At 44.1% G+C, this 23,690-nt stretch overlaps 1 protein-coding gene across 2 annotated transcripts; it reads right to left on the bottom strand.

The window, feature by feature from the left end:
- On the bottom strand, positions 409-23,151 carry GPR132 (G protein-coupled receptor 132). 2 transcript variants are annotated; one of them, XM_021402824.1, is made up of 5 exons: positions 23,029-23,151; positions 15,942-16,261; positions 6,194-6,319; positions 4,660-4,799; positions 409-4,210 (listed from the first exon to the last, which is right to left on the bottom strand). In XM_021402824.1, exons 4-5 carry the CDS (start codon positions 4,682-4,684, stop codon positions 3,075-3,077), a joined length of 1,161 nt encoding a protein of 386 aa, XP_021258499.1. In that variant the 5' UTR covers positions 4,685-4,799; positions 6,194-6,319; positions 15,942-16,261; positions 23,029-23,151; the 3' UTR covers positions 409-3,074. The 2 variants fall into 2 exon arrangements, with proteins under 2 accessions (XP_021258499.1, XP_021258498.1); XM_021402823.1 differs by lacking the exon at positions 6,194-6,319.

Consider the following 23,690-nt stretch of genomic DNA (forward strand, 5'->3'; position numbering starts at 1 on the left):
TGGCATTGGGTTGTACATGATAGCAGGGACTGAATGAGAGCAGCTGCAGGGCCACCAGCTGCAGATGAAACTTCGTCACACTCAGAGAGTCTGAGTTTATTCATATCTGTGTTTGCCTGTTTTGCAGAAGAAGAATAACTATACTCTTGAAGCAAAATTTAATACTGAGCATACCGAATATTTCTTAGGGAGGAATGGAGATTTCTAAGCGACTTATTGCCAGCAAAGACTTAATGCAGTATTTGCTGAATTAATGAACAAACAAGAAGACATATTATCTGCAAAAAACTAGTTTGTCCAGCTCTAGCTGATATCCAGAAGTTATTCACTTTATGTTTCACATCCACGCTTAAAATAATCAGCAATCCACTTATTTCCCAGGTACACTAGGAATGTCTGAGACAGATGTAGAAATAAAATCATCTTTTATTATCTCAGATGACAGCAAGAGGATGTGAGGGAATGGCTGGGCTGAGAAATGCAAGTCTGATGTAGCAGATAACTCTTTCGTCACAGCGAAGTGGTCCCTGCACACTCACTGGTGTTTTCCTTGCAGTAGGAAATGATGGAAAGATCCTCACAATCAGTTGACCTTTCAGATCTGTTCTGACCTGAGTAATTTCTTTTGCTAGGTCTCCAGCAAGTATCCCAGTGTTGAGATCTTTCCTTTTCTTTATGGTGTGCTGTGTAACAAAACAGTGAGCTCACATGCTTCAGTTTATGGTGTGGGAACACTCAGTGTATCTGATGGGCTGCTCTGACAATGGGGAAGTAGCGTTTCTTGGTGTCTTCACTTGGCCCCCGTAATCCCTTCAGTGTTCTGTCACAAGATAAGTTACGTTGGAAAGGAACTCTGGGGATTGTGTAGCTCATGTTCAAAGTTTGATCAGATTGCAGAGGGGTTTATTTCAGAGTGTATTGGAACAAAGATGCTCCAAAGGCTTTCATTAAGAGAAGATGCACAATGGTACAGTACTTTGGAAAAGCAAGTAAATCAGACAAGGCAAAAGGATTACTGATGTGTCAGACCCTGCTAATCCCTGTCCTCTGCATCGATGGCACTGAGCTCCAATATTGTTTGATCTAAATACACTCACTTTTCCTCAGATGGAAAGCATCAGAGAGATTTCTAAAGTCATCAGCATGAATATCTCATTTGCATCCATTTCAATCAGTCAAGAAGTCTGACATCTGTCTGTCTGGTTTCTTCCAAATTCACTGCCATTTTTCATGAAAAGTTTTGCAAGTAGGCTATGAAAATCCTGAGGCTGGGGCACTTTGCATACATGTCTTCAGAGATTAATCAACACCCCCTGGCTGACTTGGGGCTGTTCTGACCAATGCCTGCTGCCGATTTTCTTAGTAATGGGAAGTTTGATTTTCAGCAAAGTTACAGATATTCAGTACTCTCCTTTTTACCACTCTGAGAGGTAAGCTCTAAGATGGACATGAAAACGGAAAACTACAATTTGTTAATAACAACACAATTTCACATTTTTCCAAAAAACAACCTTCTATTACATTCAGTATTGTGCGGACTCCTTTTGAAGACACAAACATTTCATAAGAAGATGTCAGAGGACTCATTAAATAATACAAAAATTAAATATGTCATAAATACAGTAGTTTGAGGAAATGCCGTTTGGGCACAATGCATCTTTCCAAAAGTGTCTAAGAATGAATATAACATGCAGAAATATCTACCGCAGTTTTAAAATATTAACAAATATTTAAACTAGCCTTGGCTAACATTAGTTCAATTCAGAAATGTGGATATTAATGCCAGTTTAAAAACACTACTGAAATACAACATTGCAGATAAAGCAGAATGGCAATATGGAACACTTTAGAATCTTGTACTGAAATAAACATGCAATTCGTTCACTATCTTTGTGATATTTTATTTTGGTCACATAAAGATATGAAGAAGGTTTTCAGATAAATCTCGCCAGGTGGTAGATTTATATGATTCTCATTTTGTAATTTCTGGTTTGAAGGCATGGGATACTGCTGTCAGTAGTTTATACACAACAAAAATGGAGGCAGTAACAACGAAATCTGCCCAGCACAGTCTCAGTGTGCACTGCCAGTGTATCCGAGGGACTTCCCATCCATGAGAAGGGACTGTGCTCTCCATGCTGCTACCCTTGCCAGTAAGGCTTTTAACTCTTGTACAGATCCTGCACGCTAAAATCCAGATTGATACCGAGAGGGAAGTGGAATCATAGTCAGAAATGAAACACAAGTTCAACAAACATTTGGAGGTGGCATAAAAACAGTCCCTGATTCCACTTGAAAATGTCTACATTTTGTAAACATTTCAGTGCATTCCAGAGTTAGCAACAAAACAAGTAAAATCTACTAGCTGTAAAATATCAAGCAGTAGAAGGGTACATTTTTAAGAATTTCAGGACTGTTTGGTGCTGTTTCTTGACTAATACTGCAGAAGTACTGTTGGTACGTGTTACCAGGACACTATTTTGCCCTTTGCTCTACTCAGTATGTGCAAGGTAGATTAAACTGCATACTGAAGCATTAGGAACATTTTCAAGGCTCTTGAAAGACTTCCTCATTTTTTATATTTTCCACTGGTTAACCACAAACTTTAACAACAGGATACATGCATGAGAATCTGAACATGTACCTCCTCAAGAGCTAGTGATCTCAACCAGAAGAACGGTCCTCACATTGTTCTCCCAGGTTGGGTGTTTCTTTTTGTTCAGTTCAGAAGAAGGAACTAATTTTCAGTTTGTAAGAAAAGAGCTGGTTCAAAAAAATAAGCTTTTAAGACTTCAGTTTGAGTCAAAGTAAATTTCACAGTTTATTCCACATGTTCTTCACAAAGCAAGGTTTTCACAGATGGTACTGATGGGCAAACCTTATCGAAGGAGAGAGACAGGAATAAGAAGTATCATTCCCATAGAGTTCTCAAGGAGTTGCTGGCCCACGTACTGCAACAGAAACAACCGTTCCTTTGAACATTAGCGTGTAAATACTTGTGTGCTGCACTGCGCAGTCTGCAACTCACGTTGAGAACTTCTTTGCTGTCAGTAGCCAGCTGCAGCCACAAACTGCTAGCTACCACCTTCTGGGTCTTTGCTATTATCACAGGTCTCCTGAACGTGCGATGAACTTGGTATCTCTTTGTTTTCTTCCCCTAATACTCCTCCCTGTGATTCTTTTTGCATTTTCAATTTGCTGCTGTCAGTCTTATGATTAATGGATGAGTTGAGCCTGGATGAGTTGGATTTCCATCTTCTCAGACTTCTATAAAAATCTTTCCTGACATTTTCACTGGTCAGCACATAGATGATTGGGTCAGCAATGCCATTTGCAGTTGATAAACACAGAAACACTGTAAAAACTGAATATATATCTTTTTCAAATGGACACGAGCAATCCTGATGAAACATGAAGTATATGGCTCTTATTAAGAGTACCACGTGGTAGGGAGCAAAGCACATCAGGAAAATGACAATGATGGCAATTGCCAGATACTTCACTTTGGCTTTTTGGTGGCAAGTCACGCTGTCACTTGTTTTTGTTCTTTGGAAAATTTTGTAGTTCGTGAAAATGAGAATTGTGAAAGGTATGGCAAATCCAAATAGGAATCTGGCAAAGCCGAAAGAAGCCAATGTTTTGTCAAGAGGTAAAGTCTCAAAGCAGTTATCGTTATGTATACTCTTCATCTTAAATATTGGACTGTGGATTATTGCAACCACAGCAACAAGAAAACATACTATTAGGATCGCCTTTTTGCGTCCTCTTCTCCCTCTTGATTCCAGAGCGTACACCAATGCCACATAACGATCCAGAGAAATACAGCATAAAAGCAGAATGCTGATGTATATGTTGCAGAAAAATACAAATCCTGTTAATTTGCAAACCTGTTCACCCATGGTCCACTTGTGGTCCTGGTGCACATAGACAATCCAGAGAGGCAAGGTACTTAAATACATCAGATCACACAATGATAAACTGAAAATGTAGATGGCAATTGCATTATTCCTTCGGATTTGTACAAGTGCGAGCAGGGAAGTTAAGCAGTTCGCTGGAAGACCAATGGCAAAAACAATGCTGTAAACAGCAACTAGGAGTATCTTGCTCTCTTTGTAGGGAATGTCTGGGCAAAAAGTGGAGTTATCCTTTCCTAATGCGGAACAGGCTGCATGATCTTCCATGATTGTTTTATTTTCCCAGCTGGTGTTTTCTGTGAATCAGAAGACAAGATGGAAAGTTAGCATTTGCATCATTTCAAAGCATGTCAGTAAAGACTATAGTCCCATAGGTGGGAGGACATGGTGGGGGAACAAGCAGGATGCTTGTCTTAAACCACCTAAGACAGGGGAATTTTCCAAGACCTGCTGATGTGCCCTAGTATCCCCGGGGAGCCAGGTTTCAGTTATTTCCAGGAAAAAGGGCCTTTCTTCACAAGGAATTTCTTGACTAAAGTATGCCTGTTTACTAAGATGGGGGAGTGGGGACTGACCCTAAACGAGGCTGCCTAAAAAATAGGACAGAGCTGCTGATCAATTGCTAAAATTACTTTGCAGAGGAAGTTAAGGGCATTAATGGTCAATTTTTATTTTTTTTTTCAAACTCAATAGTAAAAAATGCAAACTATAGAGATTTCAGAGATGGGCTTGCAGAAGAACTTACCATTTCTGATCAGATGGGGGAACATCTGAAGTGGGTGGAGGCAGTTTTTGTGTCAGAGACTACCCAGCATACAGGAAACGGAATCTAGCCACTGGTGTGCACTTACATATAATTCACACCTCTCTCCTCTTGATGAATAGCTGCAGATGAAGAACATAAACTTGTAGTGCAATATAACATTCACCACTGTAATTCAACAGAACTGCCTACCACATCTATTTGATAGCTCTGTGAAAAAGAAAACAGGAAACAATGGTAGTTGAAGGAAGTAAACAAGAACGTATACACTTTTAAGAAATGGAGGTGAAGAAAATTAATGTTCCTTGAACAGGACTGGTTACTAAAAACACCTTCTTTGCAAGGCAGCTGTGCACAAGAGCAGACCTGGCATTTGGTTAATGTAGAGATAGGAGAAGCATTTCTTGCAAAGTCACATGATGATTTCCACACAGAAATGTCCTACCAATTGAAGAGAGGAACATGGAGTATGCCATAATGATACTGAGTTGTCTTAAAAATTGTACTTTGTTGAATTTATGAGTTGAAAGTTTCCACTGAATAATATAATTAAGAAAAAGAGATCTTGCCTAGGCTAATCTTTTGGACATTCACTAATGTGGTGGACAACTACTCCAATCAGGTAACTCTGCCAAGATGAGATGTGTTGATAAAAGTTGAGTCCCATCACCCTGAGGATGGGCATGTGCCTTCTCGATCCACTCTGCATGAGCAGTTTTTCAACCGGTGTTCATACAGGGGAGAAGGTACCTTTTGTCAGCCTATGGACGTTTGTTTGTTGTTTGTTTGGGCTGATCTCAAGCAGACCTAGGGGAAGCAGTCTGCTCCCAGGGCAGTGAGGACCTAGATTGTCTCATGCATCTCTGGCAGCGTGGACAAGCTGTTGGGGCCCTTCTTTCCCTTCCCTGGGACTGCATAAGTAAGTCCACTCTGAATGCCAAACAGAATGCCTACCATTCAAGTCTGAGGGGAATTCGGGTACCCTGACTTAGCTTAGTTACTGTAGGATGAGTATGGTATAAGAAAACCAACACAGGGTGCATTAGGCTGTGTGATCCTCACAGCTGTGAAGTGCAAGCTGCAGCCATAAGCACCAGGAGAGGTTCTCCTGGTCCATGACAAGAGGCGCTCATTTGCAACAAGTACCCAAACACAGTCAGAGCCCACTCAATGACAGCAGCTTCTGACTGAAGACTCATTTCCAATCCTGGCAAGTAAGCAGACGGGGCAGAGGCAATGGTACCTGCCATTCCCACCACTGGTGGCAGAGAAAGCTGTTTCTCAGGGTGACACTTGGAATAGGGACTCTCTATACAGAGGAACTGAGAAAGCACTGCTGTGTGAAAGAAGTATACCAGAGGGTGCGACCATGTTCTGACCACCTTCCACTTCCTCCTATGGCAAACCACGCTCTGCTCGCTTGCTGACATGTTGATGAGGTTAGCAGGCAGTGGTTGCCTCACTAGTTGAGCCAAAGTATCCTGTTGCTGCCAAGTGGTGGAGGGCCACGTCCCACCTTGTCTGAGAGCTGGGTCATCTGGTATCCGATGGATATGTTCAGGTCCTCTCAAGGAGGATTGGAAGTTTCCTTTAGCTTCAAATGTTCCAGCTTAAGGATGACTGAAGAGGAGGATCCTCACTGCTGTGTGTAGGAAAGACAGCACAGTACTCAGCAGGGCTGTTGCAAAGTTTTTGAATTTATTTCCCTTTTTTGCTAGCATTGAAAGTGTTCTCATAGCTAGTCTCATAGCTAGTACCAATATAGTAAAATGATAGTTGTAAGAGATGGTAGTGACATTAGGTTTTTCTGCCTCTACCACCCTTGGTCAGTGAGGCCACAAACATTCTCCAGGCCACAAGCCAAACAGTTGCACAGAGGGATGAAAACGATGTTTTATCTTCTGGGTCAGCAGAGATTCTGTGCCAGATCTCACCTGGAATGTAGCATAGGAGAACTTGTCCTCTGCTTGTGTCCAACCAGTATGAGACCTCTGGGAACCCATGTAACACAAAGGTTCCTTGGAGACCTCCCCTTCCAAGGTGAAGCACAGCAGGTGAATGAAACTGGTACGTAATGAAAATAGCAACAGTCAAGTTGGGGACATGGCACTGTTGCATGCTGTCTCAGCTACAGTCTGACAGTCTACCCTAAGGGTGTTGCACACAAAACCTTTCAGAGAGGTTGAAGGTGTGTTCTCCCCTCCCTCAGGCTTCACATGCGTTTCTTCGCCCTCTGCTTGTGTTCACGCACTCTCCTCGCACTGCCTACACATGTTCACTGCTGGTTGTGCAAAGGCCTGCTTCCCCCAGAGATACTTGCCTTACCAGCGAGCAGTGGCAGTGGTGCAGAGCCGGAAGTGGTAGGCTTATTCCACCAACGCTCTCGACAGCCATCTGCCATCTGCCAGGTCTAGATGGACAAAAAGCATGGATCTATGCTTACAGAGAAAAAGCATGTGCTTGGTGTTTCTGGCTAAGGCCTGGCCTGTCAGTGCTGGAGCCTGGATCCTTCCCAGCAGCAGTGCTTCCTACCGTAGCCCCACGCCAGGAGGCAGGAGGGGAAGGCAGCCATTTGCTCCCCTCCCTCCCTTCCTCCTGATTCTCAGCCCCACCTGGTGCAGCCTTCTGGCCCTGACTGAGGCAACCAGCCCAGTCCTGAGTCTAGCAATGCTGCTCAGCTCTCCGGGTCTGAAGAGGGGTTTCCTCCTCAAACTGAAGATCAGAAAGCAGCACTTGGCAGGTAATTAATGAATATTATCCCTGTAATATTGACTCTTATCTGCCCTGTAGCTTTCAGCTGAGCCGAGCCTGTCTAAAGTAGTTGTTCTCACCTTTCTGCAACAGCAATGATTCTGCTAGGGCTCACCATTCATCATAACGTGTTACATTGGACCACGGTTGTGTTTTGCTTCAACAGCCCAACATAAATTTAGCAGCACACTGGGGCTTCTTGTTCTCAGAGACTCACTGAGCAAGACTCAAACCGCAGACAGCACATGTATGTTTCTCACCTTCCTTTAAGATTTGTAAAACATCTCATCTTCCTGGTTCATTGACAGAACAGAGATAACCTCTCTGACTTGTAAAGTGCCTGAGCACAAATTGCAGTAAAATAGGATGATGCACTACAGAAGACTTGCTATGCGCCTGCCCTATATTTGCCCTCTTCCTTGGATGTCTACTCTTGGCCTAGATTATACCCAAAATGTTAGGGTAGGTAGATCTCTGGTAGAGTTTCTTACTCCTAAACTGTAGTGCCTACCTGCTCTAATGTACTGAGATCTTACACAGAGAAAATCCTAGAAGGCAGGGCCTATGGAGATGCTCACGTAAAAAGGGGTGTGGACAAATGAGACAAATTGGATGGGAAATCCCACTTTCTTGAGGTGTGGTGAGAAAGCAGCAGAAGTATCTTGCTGCAAGCCAACCAAATGGGACAATGAGACCGTATTAGACATTGCCTGCTCTTCCCTCACTGTCTTTGATCCGCTGCACCTTATGTTCCTCCTGGCTGGCAGCCCAGGTTTACCAGGGGGAATGTAAAGGTTCTCAGGCCTTCTTAGACAGGGGCAGATTTGAGTTCAAACAGCAGACTGATGAAATTCAGTCTAAGAATCAGATCTCCTGTCTTGTGGGCAGGGACTACAGCAGTGCTGTGCAGGAGATGGACACCTGTGCGGTGGTGATCTGTCCTCTTGCTTGCCCAGTATGAGGGAGCATTGAACTCTCCTACAGAGATGCCCCACATAGCTCATGGGAGATGAGGCCATGAATCTGGGATGCTGTGAGAATGTGGTTTCACTTCACAGCCATGCTAGAGTCACGGCTTGGCTATCATTGTTTTATTCTCTGCCTGTCCCTGACCAGTACATAGCCTGACCCTGCAGTGAATGCGTGCAAAGTGGTAAGCTAGCAGAAGACATGTCCCAGTTCTTATCTGGGTCAATTGTCCACTAGTTTACCTTTCTGAATTGGTTGACCAAACTCACAGCAGCAGCAAGGCTGGCGTGAGGGGATTGGTAGTTGCATGTGGCCAGGAGCAGAGCAGCCAGAGCTAGAGGAAGCTGTGCAGAGAGCAGCTTACTCTGGATGTGAACTGCACCCTCCACCAACTCCAGAGATGCTCTACAGTCGGCTTATTGCTTTAGCAGATGTAAAGGCCCTTACTGGAATCTGGCCCTGAATGAAACAGAAAAGGATCCTGGGAGGTGTGGAGACTTGGCCAGCTTCACTGTGGGCTACTGCTGCACATCCAAGCCAGTTTCGTCGATATCTGATCTTCCCTGAAGAGTCTGAAGTGTTTTTGCTAACACTGTAAAGAAGGAAGTGAAAACAAGGGAGAAAGAAAAAGGATTTGTTTTGCAGTTGTCTGATGTCTATTTGCTATTCATGTGAAACTGCTTTGATTCCCAACAGAGAAGTTGGAGTGATAAAAATAACCACTATTCGGAAAAGAGAAAAAGAAAATTTCCGATAGGAGGAGGTAGAAAGTAGCACAACAGTTGAATAACACTGGTTGAAAGGCTCTGGATTAATTCACCTTAGATACAGAAGGACAGAGGAGAAAAAGAGACAGTGAAATCTGTAATGAGTATGGGTATTTCAGCTGAGCATGATATTTATCTATTTTTCCTTTTCTAATCATTTTCTAATCATCCTTCTATGCCAAGGATTATTGTCAGAGCTGAGAATTTTGAAAAGCTTACATGGACATTATGAGCAATAATAATAATCAAGTTATGCCTGTAATGATTAAGGTTAAACAAAGCAGCCCTTCACACCTCCCTTCTTGCCCCCAGTATTTGGGAAGTACACCAACCTGCCTGTTGGTGTATCAATCAGCCTTTAATGAAACAGGTCTGGAGTTTCTCCTGAGGGGCTTTGTGTTCTTTCCTTAGTAGCATGTGATAACCATAACTATTTGACACAATACAAACTGTAAATAAAACCTGTATTAATGCATACTCATGAAAAAAAAACAATAACAACAACAAAAAAACAAGAATAAAAAATGCCCAAAATCTCCACAAGAAAACCTTCCACACAATTTCTGAAAGATGAAACTGGCAATTTTTTCTCTATTTGCTCAATTTCTGCTTGAGCTTTACTCTCTTCTGAGCACACCCTGGCTGCTGTGGCCATGGGAAGGACTCTTAAGAAACAAGAAGCAGCCTTCTGCTGAACCAAGGCAAGGCATATGCTTTATTTTGATTACTGAGTGCAGTCATCCAGAATTTAGGTAGGTTTTTTTTGCTAGAAGGAAGTACTCCTCCTTCAGTGGTTACACTAATTTCCAACAGCAAGACACCAGACAGAGAGCACTGTGGTGAAACAAGATAATATCTCTGTTAACTAATGCTGGTTAAAATAGGCTGTAGAGCATTTGTAGACTACTGGCACTGAAAACAGCCACAGAGAAGAAGCAGCAGGACCTTGGGATTAGTTATACAGCCTCCATACATAACTTCATACTGCAGATGCAAGCAGTCTTGAAAAAAATAGAAGATATTTGTAAGAAGAGAGAAAATATTCATCATCTGCTATTCAAGAGGAGCAACTGTTTCTAGTGAGAGGAAGGTGTTTGATTTACCTCATGATACACTGTTCTCAGACGTGAACTCTCAGCAACTGGATGTTTTAAATATGTGTGTGGGGGGGGTATTTACATTATACACATATCTACTTCCTTACATGTACTATTTTGCTAAAATAAGCTATTGTAGGGACAGCTAGGTGAAACAGTCACATAATTCAGGTGGATGAAGGACCTGGCTTGGAACTGTGATCCTTCCATAAACAGGGCATCCTGGGCTCGTGTTACACTGACTGGTGATGAAAAAACAATGCCAGGCAGATAGACATGCAAATGAAAGCGCCAGCTACAGGCTTTAAAACCACTTCATTCAAGGTAGTAGGTAAAACAGTATGCACTTCATACGAGGTGATGGGTGACTGGGTTGATAGGGGAAGCTGAAAAACAGACCTTCAGTTCCCCCACACTGGTGGAGTTTTCTTCCCAGTCTTAAGATTCTGAGGTCATGAGTCATGATTTTGGGAACTTTGTAATTAGTAACTGAGAAAAGTCCTCCTTGGGAGCGTCAGAGAATGGCTACTGCAGGGCAGATTTACTCTACAATACCTATCAGATTGTCTAGAAAATGTACCATAGTCAGAGGAATTGACTCAGTCAGGATAGCCATCAGAACCCCCAGAAATGCTGTCATAAATTTGAGGCTAAACTACAAAGCCAGTCAGGTCAACAGGTTGAAGGAAAGTTCAAGGTTATGGAGCAGATGTAGCGAAAGCGAACAACTGAGAACAACCCCGAGACTGCAAGTTTTGTGCTGCTGATTCACACCCTCTTCTTCCCCTGAGAAGAAACCAGCAGGCACTTGTGCTTGATGTCTCCATAAAGCTAGCACAGCTCTAACTCGTAGCCTTGTCGGCAGAGGCTATTCAAATAAGGTTTCCCTTACTTGAGTGGCTCATTTAAAAAATGAACAGGCAAGACCTTCTTGCTACTTTATGCTGAAATTATCCAGTCTTGGAAGAATTGAGAGGGGATTCCCACGTGCAGCTTATCTGGAACCCCCTGGGCTGCTCCTGAATGTTCAGAACAGCCAAGTGCCTCCAAATTTGACACCGAGGTCTTATACAAGGATGAATACTGCTCTGGATTCTGGAAAAAACAGGCTGGTGTGTCAAGGAGTTGGCACTGATGGTGTGGTGGTCATGTGAGGCCATTGTGACTGCTGCAGGCTGCCTTCAACACTCATGCCTAAGCTTCCTACTGTACTGCTCTGCTTTGAGGCCCAGAGGGTTTACATGGTCCATTTTCCAAGCCTCAGCACAATAATCTTTGCTCCTCCTCCTAGTTCTTCAATAATCTCTTCTATCCTTGCATACTGGACCTCTTTCCCATTTCTTGGGTGGGTACCCCAGAGTTGCCACAAGAATAATGACAACAAGTAGCCTGCCACACCGTCATCCTCTTATCTTAGGATCTCAGTTGTTATGGACGCCTTTCTCCATCTCCTGAGCCTCAGCCATCTAGGCCTGCAAGCAGAACACTCCTGATAAACCTCCAACAACTCCATTCCCATGCCTATGGCTTGTGGTAGCCTGTAGCTGGCACCCAGCATCTCCATGCTCCTGTGCCCACAAGAGGCTATGGGGTCCCTTGGACGCTGGTAATGTTACACATGAATAGAGCAGCACTGTTGTAGCAGAGACAGGTAGACAACCTGTGTGTTAGTGACCATGTAGTTATCTTACCCTGCGGTAAGCTTCTCTGTGTTTTCTTTGTAAGATGGCTGTGGATTGTGGCTGGCTGATGGCTCTGTTTCCCTGCACTGGTTTGTTTCTTGTGGCCAAGAGCTGTGTCCAGCCACTGCTGGATCTTGTGTGCTGTTGACCTCTCACCACTGAGCCCTGGCCAGGCTCTATCCTCCATTGCAAACCAGGTCACATCCTGCCAGGCTGTCATCACCCAGGTCTGTCTTTTTCTATACATGATCTGTGCATTGCCATGGTTTGCTCTTGCCTTTCACCAGCTCACTGTTGCTTTCCACATCTCTGTCCCAAGTCAATCAGTGATTCCCAATCCACTGCTGACCCAGGAGATCTGCAACTTATAACCTGTACCTCCTTTGTCACTCAAGCTCCCAGGGAAGCCAGAGGATGCTGACTGAGCACCGCCACCAGGCAGTGATATGTGCAGAGAATATTTATTCATAACCAAACACATCTCCTGCTCAAACTCCTACATGTACAAGCTTCCCCTCTTCCTGCACTGACATCTCCATTGTCATAAGCTGTCCCTGCATCCCAAAAATATGCCTGCCCCTTTCATCCTTCTGAAATTCTCCAGTCTGAACATAGGATGGTAGAGCTGAAAAGAAGGAGCAGGTAGTACGATTGATCTCTGCCCATAGTAGGAGAACACATAGATGGTGTTCAGCTTACAAGCCCACGATGCTAGAGTCTGCTGTGGGGAATGTAGTGATCTTGGCACTGCCGCTTTGGGTCTGTGCAGGAACCACTGTGATGTGGGAGCTGCACTGGTGCTGGTAAAAGAGGCTAAAGGGGAAAACTAGAGCAAAAAGATGCCCAGAATAATTTTGTGACCTACTAGATTTGGGTTCACTGACAAATTGCTTGTCTCTGAGAATTCTAGCTAGTTTCTGCTCAGAAGTTTTTTACTTCTGAGTGAATGTGTCTCAGCAGGTGGGATTTGCAAAGCTTCATGAAAACCACAGTGCTTTCTATTCTTGAAACAATGCTATTTTTAACAGAAAACTTAAAAATGGTACTCAGAGCTCAGACGCCAATATTTCCTCCTTTTCCATTTACCCTGAAACTCATTTTCTTTGTTCCTTCTTGTTCTATGGTTCACTCTCAACTAATTGGAGAACTACTGTTGTCCGTTTTTTGCCAAATGGGTCATCTTCTGTAGAGCTAGCTCATGTACCGGTGACAGGGTTTTCCCCTTAAGACTTTAGTTATACCACCAAAACTAGTCACGCTCAAAATTCCTCTTTGCAACTACGTGCATCTCTGACGTGTTTGTGAGCTCATTCTCCTCTCTGCTAAATCTCCTACTGTGTTTTGTCCATATCCTCAGCTGCCACTTCTTTCAGCCCTTTGTACATCTCTTATTCTGAGCATCTCATTCATGGCTGGGACCCTTAGACTCTACACTGAAAGACATGTGAAAACGCTAGCTGCTAAATATTCCCCACAATGTCCCTTTTTATGGATATAGAAACCATGCATTTTTTTTCAATAGATCATGTTTTGAATTTTCCACTTCCCTTCATCCTCTTCACTCCAGTAAGACCCTACTTGCCTATGCAATAATATAACGCACTTCACTTTCTGGATATGAGACTCAATACCAAACCCTCTGTGTTTATGGACTTCAGGTCCACAGTGTGATATTTGGTTCTCGGAGAATATTTTTGTCATATGCTCTGCTCCACCAACAGCATTAACAAGGGCTGAGCCTTAGATGTGTCTGATAGCATGTATCTGCACTGAATACCCTGCTACAAAAATAGCCTTAATTCATGAAGATGGATAAGATCAAAGAAAAGATAGGCTAAGAGCCAGATTCTGTCAAACTTGGTATGCTTTACAGAAGGCATCTGTAAAGATGATGGAATTTCTGCCAAAATGATGGGATCCTTGACTACTTCCTCCTCCAATACTTTGATATATTTCCAGCACAGGAGACATTGCTAAGAAAAATAGTGTCCCTCATATACACCGTCCCCAGAGTTGATTTAAAGCAGTGATCTTTCACATAGTGAGGCACACACACCGAGGAGGCAGTAACGCGTGGCAGAGGGACATGAGGAGGTGTCCCATCTGCTAAACCCAACCACAGGAACCCTAGAGACAGGGGCAATGAGGAGATAATGAGGCTCTTGGACAGGCCACCAAGTCTGCACAGGGAAGGAAAAGGGCTGAAGTCAGGTGGAAATGGAACAACACGTATTAGTTTCAGCACAGAACTGCTCATTGCTTTAGCTAACCACACCTCATAATACACTGAAAACTCAAAGAGTATCAAGAGAAGGCAAACAAAACTTGAGCTGGTCTGAGCTCAGGCCACAGTCATGAACAGAGGCCACAGAAATTCGTCCCCTTGTTGCTGCAGCTCTCACTCCGGCCATGTTGCTGCTGCACTGGGACCACAGCTGCTAACATGGCTGAGTTTTGCCATGGCAGCCAGAGAGACTTGAAACATTGTGCTTAACAGCAATACTATCTGTGTGCTCATGAGGAGGCTCGAAATACAGTGTCTCTCCAAGAGGCATGGAAAATGCAGAACTTGAAAGAGTCATCTGCAGTTTCAGGCAGAAACCTCTACAGAAGAGGTTCATACTCTATTTGTTTAAATGCAGTGTCCTTTGTACAGACCTATGGAAAAGTCCTCAGCAGAAAACAAGCCAACCTGTGAAAGAGCAGAATAAGAGTCTTTTTCTTCAAATGAAGTTACTGGAAGCTGAGGAACTGCTCGTATGGCTATGGTGTCTGGTCTAGGCAGGATCACAGGAAAAACAGGTTAAAACTAAGTCCACATGCACATTGGTCTTCGGCAGAGTATCAAACTTTATATCAAAATTTCTATGGGAGCCAGAATCCATAACCTGTGGTGTTTTCTCTTGCAACATAAAGGAAAAAAAAACACCTGGGGAGAGTTACCGGAGAGATGAAAAGCAACCAAGAAGACCCTATGAGAAACTAAATCTGGTAAACAAAGTTCAGTTTGATCTAGCCAATAGGACAGCCTGGCTCTGGCAGGATGCTTACCCTTTGCTAAATGCAATTTGGCATAGGAAAAATCCACTCTGACTTCAGAATCTCTTAGAGCAAAACTAAGTTCTCTTCAAGTCTCAGAGGGAGGAGCTCAGACTGATTCATTCTGCCCATATGCAAGGTGGTGCCAACCGTTACCAACCTGTGACTTACTCACAAGATTTGTGGTCTCATTAATGCTGCAGCTACACTAAATGCAACGGCAGATCAGCTTTCATTTAAAAGCACAAGAACAACACTAAGCCTGATCTCAGCATTTTTGATGCCTCCGAAAAACAAGGCAAATCCCAAAATATTTATTGGAAAAAGAATTATCTCAACTTAGTCTTGATATTTCTGAGTGCCAGTGATCAGCACAACCTTGTGAACTGGAGATGGAGAAAAGAAAGTTTATATACCCGATCAGTCACAATAGATGAGCAGATTAACATAATAAAATGCCCGCCTTGCATTTCCATCTGAGAAAGAATGAGAGGAAAGGCTGAGGGTGAATTCTCCTTATGGTTTACCAAAAGAAGCCCAGCAATGACGATGGTGCCACTGGCATTTCTAAAGTAATTCAGAATTTATGTCTCATGCGCTACAGCGATCGTCAAATATCAGCAGCCTGGATCCTGCCAAAATATTTCAGTCTTACTTATCACTTCTTTCTGATTGGTACTAATTCTTTTTGTACAAAAGGACTGCGTTTTGTTTAGGAAAGGAAATCTGTAAGGATAACAGGTAGAAAAGACTCCATTAACTGTAGTGAATTCTAATTAATACAGACCCAACAGCACTTTATGTCTATCATATCAATCACATGGAGTTTTAGGCTGTGAAACATCAACAAAGCCTACATCTCTGAAGCACAAATGCACAGCATGGAGAAGCAGCAAGAAAGCAAAGAAAGCAAAACGTTGCTGAGCAGAAGCCTTGTCTCAGTGCCAGCAATCACTTACTTCTTTTCTGTCCCCTGGCTTTCACAGAGAAGGTGATAAGGCGCTCTGACCCATGCCGTGCTCACAGGCTGCTCTGTAGGCACTTCAGGAAGTTGCCTACGACACTGCGTAGTCATAAGAGTCGTGGGCTTAAAGAAAGTACTCTGCTGACGACTTCATCAGGGTACAAGTGTCACTTGTAGTTAGGTGCATGGTTACAGGCAGGAGAGTGAGTGGAATCCCCCAGCCTTTAGAGTGTGAATCCTGTCATTACTTGAGAAGGTTGTTGTAAAGAGGCATCTAAGGTAACTGCACTGGGAACTTCTGCTCCTGAGAATATCCTGAAAGAGAAGAAGTAGAAGAAACTATTTACTACTTACTGGAAGTAGAGGAGACTCAGAAAGGGGAAAATACAAATGGTCAGGACAGAAAAATGTGGCATTGGTGGGAAGTTAGAGGAATAAATAGCATGACGCTTGTGGGTCTGTGTGTCAGCACAGCCCCTGGACTGAGGGCTGTGACATTTCTACTGATCAGAGCACATAGATTATGAGAGTTTCTACAACACTGCTGCAAATTCAGAGGTTTCAGAAAGTCCTCTGAAGCAGTCTGTTTTCATGGATGTCCTCTGTATTGCCGTCAGACACTGAACAGCACCCACACACCTTCTACCATGGGCTCTTGCATGCACGAGATCCACTTTACATGGCTGCTGCCTTTCACCAGCTAGCAGCTCAGCAACCACACCTGCATTTTAGCAGGGAGTCTGTGAAAAGGGCACTGCTTCCTTCCCTGCTGTGATGAACAAGGCAGCACAGCCTTCTTTGGGGGTGTTTGGGCTCTTGCCCTTTGTCTCCAGCCTCCATTTAATCCATCCTTCTTGTTATGCCAGGTAACCTTGGGCTCTGCTGGGAATGTGTGGCCGTGGCATGATGAGCTGCTGGCTGATGAAGGAAGCAGAGACCAACCCATGTAATCAGGAGAGAAGCTTTGAAAAAGAAAGCCTTAACCAAGGAAGTAGTTTCTTTCAAATTCAGTCATTTGTATGGTGGTGAGAAAACGTAGGTTTAGCTCTTGTAACTGCTAGGCTTCATTTGTGACCAGGAGCACCATCTCTTGAACTCCTGTCCTTGGTGTACAACCAGTGTGCCATGGAGAGGCAGGAGACCAGTGAACTGCCCCAAACACTACAGGGTTGCGTTTTCAGGCTCTGGCAGAGGGGCAGGATAACTGCAATAAGCTCTCATTTCTTATATGTACAGTGGAGATAATACCTATCCTGGGTGTTACACATACATTCAGTTGTATATGTATGAAAAAGGTTAGGTATTTAGATGGATGAAAAACTCAGCAGAAGAGGGTAGTGATATGAGGAAAAAGCCATTCTGTTTCCAGTGATGCTAGAATGGATTATGCCACCTGTAATGCTTACTGACTCACATTGACTCGGATGTGAGGATATCCAAATAAAAACACATATGCATTTGCCAGCAAGATACCATGGTGACACACTGAAAGTTGTGTGGTCGTCCATAGAGAAATGGAAGACAACACCTCTCTGTGCCCTTGAGTCTTCCATATGGACCTGACAAACATTACTATTTAGAGTCACTGCTTCTTCGTGTATGGCCCAAATCAACATCACCCACAATTATTGCCCTAGCAAGTTGGGGTCAGATGTCAAGATTTCACATCCAAGATACTTTCAAAAGCTTTGGACACGATCTCCAGTGACTGGAGATGAAAACAGGGCTAGCACTTCCATGGGTGGCAAAAACAAACCAAACATTTCAAGTAAGTTTAGTCTGTATTCCATAGAGATAACACAAGCAGTACAGCAATATAAATTTTGGCCTGAGATGTATTGTACTGATGTCGTATCCAGGCAGAATAAAGATCTGATAAAGAACCAGTTATAGCAGAAAGCAGAAACCCTCTGGCCTCCATCCAAATTCAGCTGAAGTAAACGGAAACATTCCTTTGCACCTCATTGAGTTTAGATAGGTCGTTTTCAGCTTATTTCTTTCTGTCTTTTAATTGCTGGGTGCTATTAAGACAGGTACTATGTTTAAGCAAGTTAAACTGCATATAAGGTGTCTTCGTATCATACCCAAGGAATTAAGGAGAAAAGAGTCCAGCCTTGTGTTATCTCACTGCTGCACAGCACAGAATTTTCTTGAGATTTTTGCAGTACTACGTTAGAGAAAATGATTGTGCACCATTGATCAGAAAACAGAAATAGCTACGTGAGACTGGTGGGGTTCCGTGTCTTTGAAGGACTTTCAGGCTGAGTTATTCACTCCCCATTTTCAATCAGAAACTACAGAGTAGTGTCTGGCAGAATATTTAACATTTCTCTGTTTCACTGCAGATGAAAATGCACATTGTTAGTGTTATCTTCCCCTCATTGTGACCAAAATTAAAAGTAACAACCTATGAATGAAGAAGACCTCAGATTCCCTGTCTGTTCTACATCCCCATGAACCTCTCCAGGATAGCAATGGCCAAAGTGAGGCTAGGAAGCACAGAGGTCTGCTGAGCTCTGTGCCTCTCTGACCAAGCACAAAGCGGAGATCTCCCAGTGAACAAGCCTCCCTGCACAGGTATGAAACACAGCTGTACCTAATGAAGAGCCTCAGTAGCTCCTGACCCGAACCCAGTTTAGACATGACAGTGGCTGCGATGCCACTGGGCATCACAATCTGGGAAAGGGACAAAACCCAGGAATGCAGGGGTTTTTTGCACCCGATATCAAGATTGATCACAGGCAGGATCCTTCAAGTGAGATACTGTGGGATCAGTGTGACGAGCAGTGTGACGAAACTCAGCTCATTTTCCTCCCAGAAACTTCTGTGTGCAGTCTTCCCCTTGCGCGTGCAGGGCAGCTCCACTCCACCTTGATAATCAGGCCAGATAAGTGGCAAAAGAAGTGGTGTGGCTTTCTGGCTTCCCAAGCACATGCCCTGCAGGAAACACAGAAACCCTCCTGTAGTGCTGTTGGAAATTAAACAAAGAAGTGTCAGCTGCTGGGATTTCCTATGCACTGGCTTTTCTAAGCGTGATGTGTGCTGTGCTGTCATAGGGTAGCATGACACTGATGAATTGCTTTTGTTTTGTCAAGTTGCATAAACGCCTGCATCCCACACCTGTGCTTTAAAGCTTTACTGATTTTGACTCACTCACTTTTGAAAATTGTAGGAATCTACCCTTCCTCAGTCTGCACTGATGTGGTGATGCACTGTGTGCCTGGGGGGTGGAAATCTGTAAGTCCCGTGCCTGATCATGACCTCCTCACCCTGAAGAGCAAAGCCCTGTTTGGTTTGATAGACCTATGTCTCCAGGCACTGGGATTAACACATGTCATGGCAAAAGCTCCCTGCCATTATGCAATTAATTGTCACACAATGCATTTTAGAGATGTTTGGCTTTACTTTTGGGTTTACTTACTTCTCTGGGGCAATAAGAGATTTGTCTTTTGTACAGTAAGAGTAAAGAGGTACCAGTGTGTCCGTGGGGTCCTCAGGATGAGATTACTACGTACCCCAGCAGCCTCACCAGGAGACACTACTGCTCACCAACTCAGCTTGAGTTGAAGCTAGTGAGTGTGCTGCAGCACAAACGCACTTGGCTGCACATCCTCAGATCTTATAACCCATGCCATTATTTCCTATGGCATGAAGTGGCATTAAAAAAAAAAAAAAAAAAGGCAGCTGAAAACTATAAATAGATGTGGATAGCAGGTGGGGACTGCAGCCTGAACTGCTGAGCTGCTGCATGACGCTGGTGCTGCTGCCTTGCTGCTGTTGGTGCTGTTGGAGCTTTTTGATGGATTTGTCTGGGTTGTTTTTTTCTTCTTGCTTTTATTACAGAAAACACCTTCTTATTCTAAGAAATGATAACACCCCCAGGGTGAAAAAGGTTACAGCCATCTGTGTTGTGCAGGAAAAGGGTGTAGCTCAAAGAATAGGCATTTCTGATTTTTTTTTTTTTTTTTACAAAATCAAAGAATCAGTGCCTGAATTCTGCTCAGCCCTGGCAGCCGCTGACGGAAGAGCCAGCTGAATGTCTGTGACATGGTCTGATCGGAGCAACCAAGTTTATCTTGTGGTGCAAGTACAGAGAAATTCAGGTTGTTTTTGCACCTTCTATACACTGTGTTGTAATTTCAAATCTGACTCTTATTTTGTGTGTGTTTGTTTTGTTTCTCCTTGGAAGGCATCCACGAAAGAGCCAAAAGCCAATGAACCTGTAGTATGTCAGTGCATCTCGAGGGAATGGTTCACGAGGAGGCTGGACTTTTTCTTGTGGCTACCCAAAGCTCCTCTGTGTCCTTTTGTATTTGTCTACTGTATCTTAGGTTATAGAAAAACTGTGTCAACCAGGAAATCAGTATCATCAAACTTATCTTCTTGTTTGAAAACCCCAGGTGATCAGCCCAAGGACATGCAGAAGGGATCTGGAATCAGCTCCTAAAAGACCTCAGCCATATATCCCAGTGGTTTTTCCCTCCTGTTGTTGATCTGCAGCAAGGCTTGGTGAGGTATGGACACCCGATCACCTCCTCCTTGTGTGGTCAGGGAGCCTCACTGCGGGCTCTCTATGAGAGAGCCTATCAGATCGCCTCAGAGGGCTGCTCTAAGTGCTCTGAGGGTGAGTGGCTTAAGGAAGCTTGTGCCCTGCCAGGGGAAATTGCTACCGAGCCGACCGGCACACATGGGCTCCCTTGGCACGTCTGTGCTGGGACTTCACTGCTGAGGGGCACCCTGGAGAAATGCCGCAGGCAGGAAAGCAGGAAACGTTTTGCAGGGAAGATAACACTGAAAATAGTAGTCTGCAAAGGGTTTGATTTACCAGTTAGCATGTGCAGGAGCTGCCATGTGTCGCACGAAAAGGAAATGGGATGGAGGAGGAGCGGGAGGAAAAGGGCATGGGGACAACAGCCCTGTGGACTTCATTGGGCACAGGACTTCCCGTCCAGGATTTTCTCCTGAGCATGATGCATTGTGGACCTCTCTGATCACATATGAATGCTGAGGATGCAAGTGCTTTGTTTAAAAGAAAATGTTCTTATTTATTCACCAAGAAGGGCAATTTGCGTCATCTTGGGGTTCCACTGCACCAGGAACTCTCTCATGTAAATATATGATTGGAAACACCATGGGTAAGCTAGCTCTTATCTAAAGCAAACCATTCCCTGAGCTGCAAATCTGAACTTCAACACCTCCATGTAGTGGAGAGTGGTTGCAGAGCAGGCACGTGAAGTAGTGTTGTTCCCCTCGTGCTCCATTTCTCAGACTTTCTCAACAGCTCCTTTTGCAAGAAGACCTCAGAGGTCTCCGTGACTTTCCTGTAAGGTAATCCCTCCAATAACATCAGCCTTTGGAGGCAACAGGGGACATATCTCTGCCAGCACCATGTAGTTCCACAACAGCATCACGGGGAACTTGCCATGGGAGAAACCCTTGCATGTGCAGAGCCCATAGAGGGAGCTGACAGCAATAAACAAATACATATGAAACATAGATATGGCTGAGAAGAGCTCAGCCACCCCAGAAACCTGGGGTATGCACGAAAAAAGTGTCACAGCACTTCTCCTCAAGGCGCAACTGATTTTTTGAGACTTCGCCAAGCATTTTGTGAGCTACCTGACTGCACCTCAAGTGGGGAGCTCACAGAGTTTGCACAGGCTCTTCTTGTTTCTTCATTTCGCTCCACATTCTTGGTATCACTGGCTTCCAGTGGGGAAACAGCCTAACCTGTGGTGCTGACTGGGGTACTGACACCACCCTGCTGCAGCCAGGCCATGAAACCACCTCCTGAACTCAGACAGCTACCTGTGCTGCCTTTCCTGAGGCTTCTTCTCTCAGTCTTGAATCATTGGATCATAGAATTGTTTGAGTTGGAAGGGCCCCTTAAAGGCCATCTGGTCCAACCCCTCTGCAATGAGCAGGGACACCCACAGCTCCATCAGGTGCTCAGAGCCCCGTCCAGCCTGAGCTGGAGGGATGCTGGTAGGTGGGAGAGGCCCCTTCCAGCTGCTGCTGCTGCGCTGTCACAAGCAACTTACTGCTTTGAAGAAAGAAAAGGGCCTGACTAAGCCAGAAAAGTCCCAGATACAAAGTCCCAAATAACAAGTATGGAATGCCTTGAGTTTTCTAGGTATGCATACACACCGAGGGAAAAAATCCAAGCTTTTCCCCCTCCTTTCCCAACAGTTTTTCAGTTCCTTCTACTCCATCATAAAGATAGAACAGAAAATTTCACTGGAAATCACCCTTAAAAATGCTGACTTTTGGACTCTGGTACACTTTTTTTCCAGTATAAATAATTCTTCCCATAGATTCAACCTCCTGAAGACACTTAGGTTTGTATTCAACGGTTTCCATTCACTTAAACAATGAACTTTCAGCCTTATCTTCCAAATATGATTTCCACACTCTACTTGGTACTGGGATCCTATTTCTTGGAAATAAGCAACCATGTTATGTGGAAGGATTCTTTAACATTGCAAGGCATCTGCTCCATCACCTTTCTCCTAAGGTTCTATCAGCATCAGTCACTTTGCAAATAGAGAACTTGTGGAACTATAAATGGCATAACTTCAGAGTGTGCTGGGATGGTACAGCTGTATTTTAACACATGGTGCTGGAAATGGGAAATCTGGCTGCCCTGCAACCTGCAATGTGCAGAAGTGACATCTGAGTTTGCTTTCTTAGAGTGAGCTTGCAAAGTGGAAGCAAAGCTCTGTGCACTCCAGGCACAGGATGTTTTTGCATTAAACTTCTGTGCAGGCAAACCTACAGCTTCAACGTGTTGAGAAATGCAAATATCTGACAATTTTCCACCAGCTTTGGTACAGTATGTGGCCAGAAAATGGGAAGGAAACAGACATAACTCAGTACTAGACTGATCTTGTGGGCTCTTTTCATTGATTTCATCTCTGCATCGTTTTTGTTTTCTCTCCTTAAAGAGACAGCTGTGATAACTGCTTGCCTTGAAGATATTTTGAGAGGAAGTGGCAAAAACCCACTGTATGAAACTCAGATCATTATTGTATATTAAAACAATATAGGGAGATCTACGTTTAAAGAGCATGCAAGGAACTCACAGAATTTTGCAGGAATGAGAAGCAGGGCTCCAGCTGTCTTGGCTGGGTGAAGGAGTCACAGTGTGCTGCCAGTGTTGCTCCAACTCCAGCAAACAGAATCTCTTGCAGGAGAAAGGTAACTTGCACTCCAGCTGCAGAAATGGACCAGAATAACTCATATCAGGCTTCTGAGTGCCAGATACTCAAGAAAACACTAATATAAGCGTACTCACAAAGTCTGGTTTTCCTTTTGCTGCAAAGGCCCCTTCATGCCCCCTCACCTCAGGTCACAGAATCATAGAATTGTAGGGGTTGGAAGGGACCTCTGTGGATCATCCAGTCCCACCCCTGCTAAATCAGGTTCCCTACAGTAGGTTGCACAGGAAAGCATCCAGGTGGGTTCTGAATACCTCCAGAGAAGGACACTCCACAACCTTGTTCCAATGCTCTGTCACCCACAAAGTACGGAATTTTTTTCTCAAGTTCATTTGGAACTTCCCGTGTTCCAGTTTGTGCCTGTTGCCCCTTGTCCAATTCCTAGGCACCACCAAAAGAGCCTGGACCCATCCACTTGGCTCCTGTCCCTTAGATATTAATAAGCATTGATAAGAAGTTTTCAGGTGCCCTGAAGAAATCTGACTTTGCGTCACTGCAGCCAAGCAGTGCCTTTCCTCAAGACTTCT

Source organism: Numida meleagris, chromosome 6 (assembly GCF_002078875.1).
Source record: "Numida meleagris isolate 19003 breed g44 Domestic line chromosome 6, NumMel1.0, whole genome shotgun sequence".
Lineage (NCBI taxonomy): Eukaryota > Metazoa > Chordata > Aves > Galliformes > Numididae > Numida > Numida meleagris.

Bases quoted from the DNA above. Each gene is read 5' to 3' on its own strand.
- GPR132 (XM_021402823.1), bottom strand. From the start codon at position 4,684: ATGTTCCCCCATCTGATCAGAAATG. The intron at 4,211-4,659 runs GTAAGTTCTTCT...TCTGATTCACAG, and splicing joins CCCCCATCTGATCAGAAATG to AAAACACCAGCTGGGAAAAT.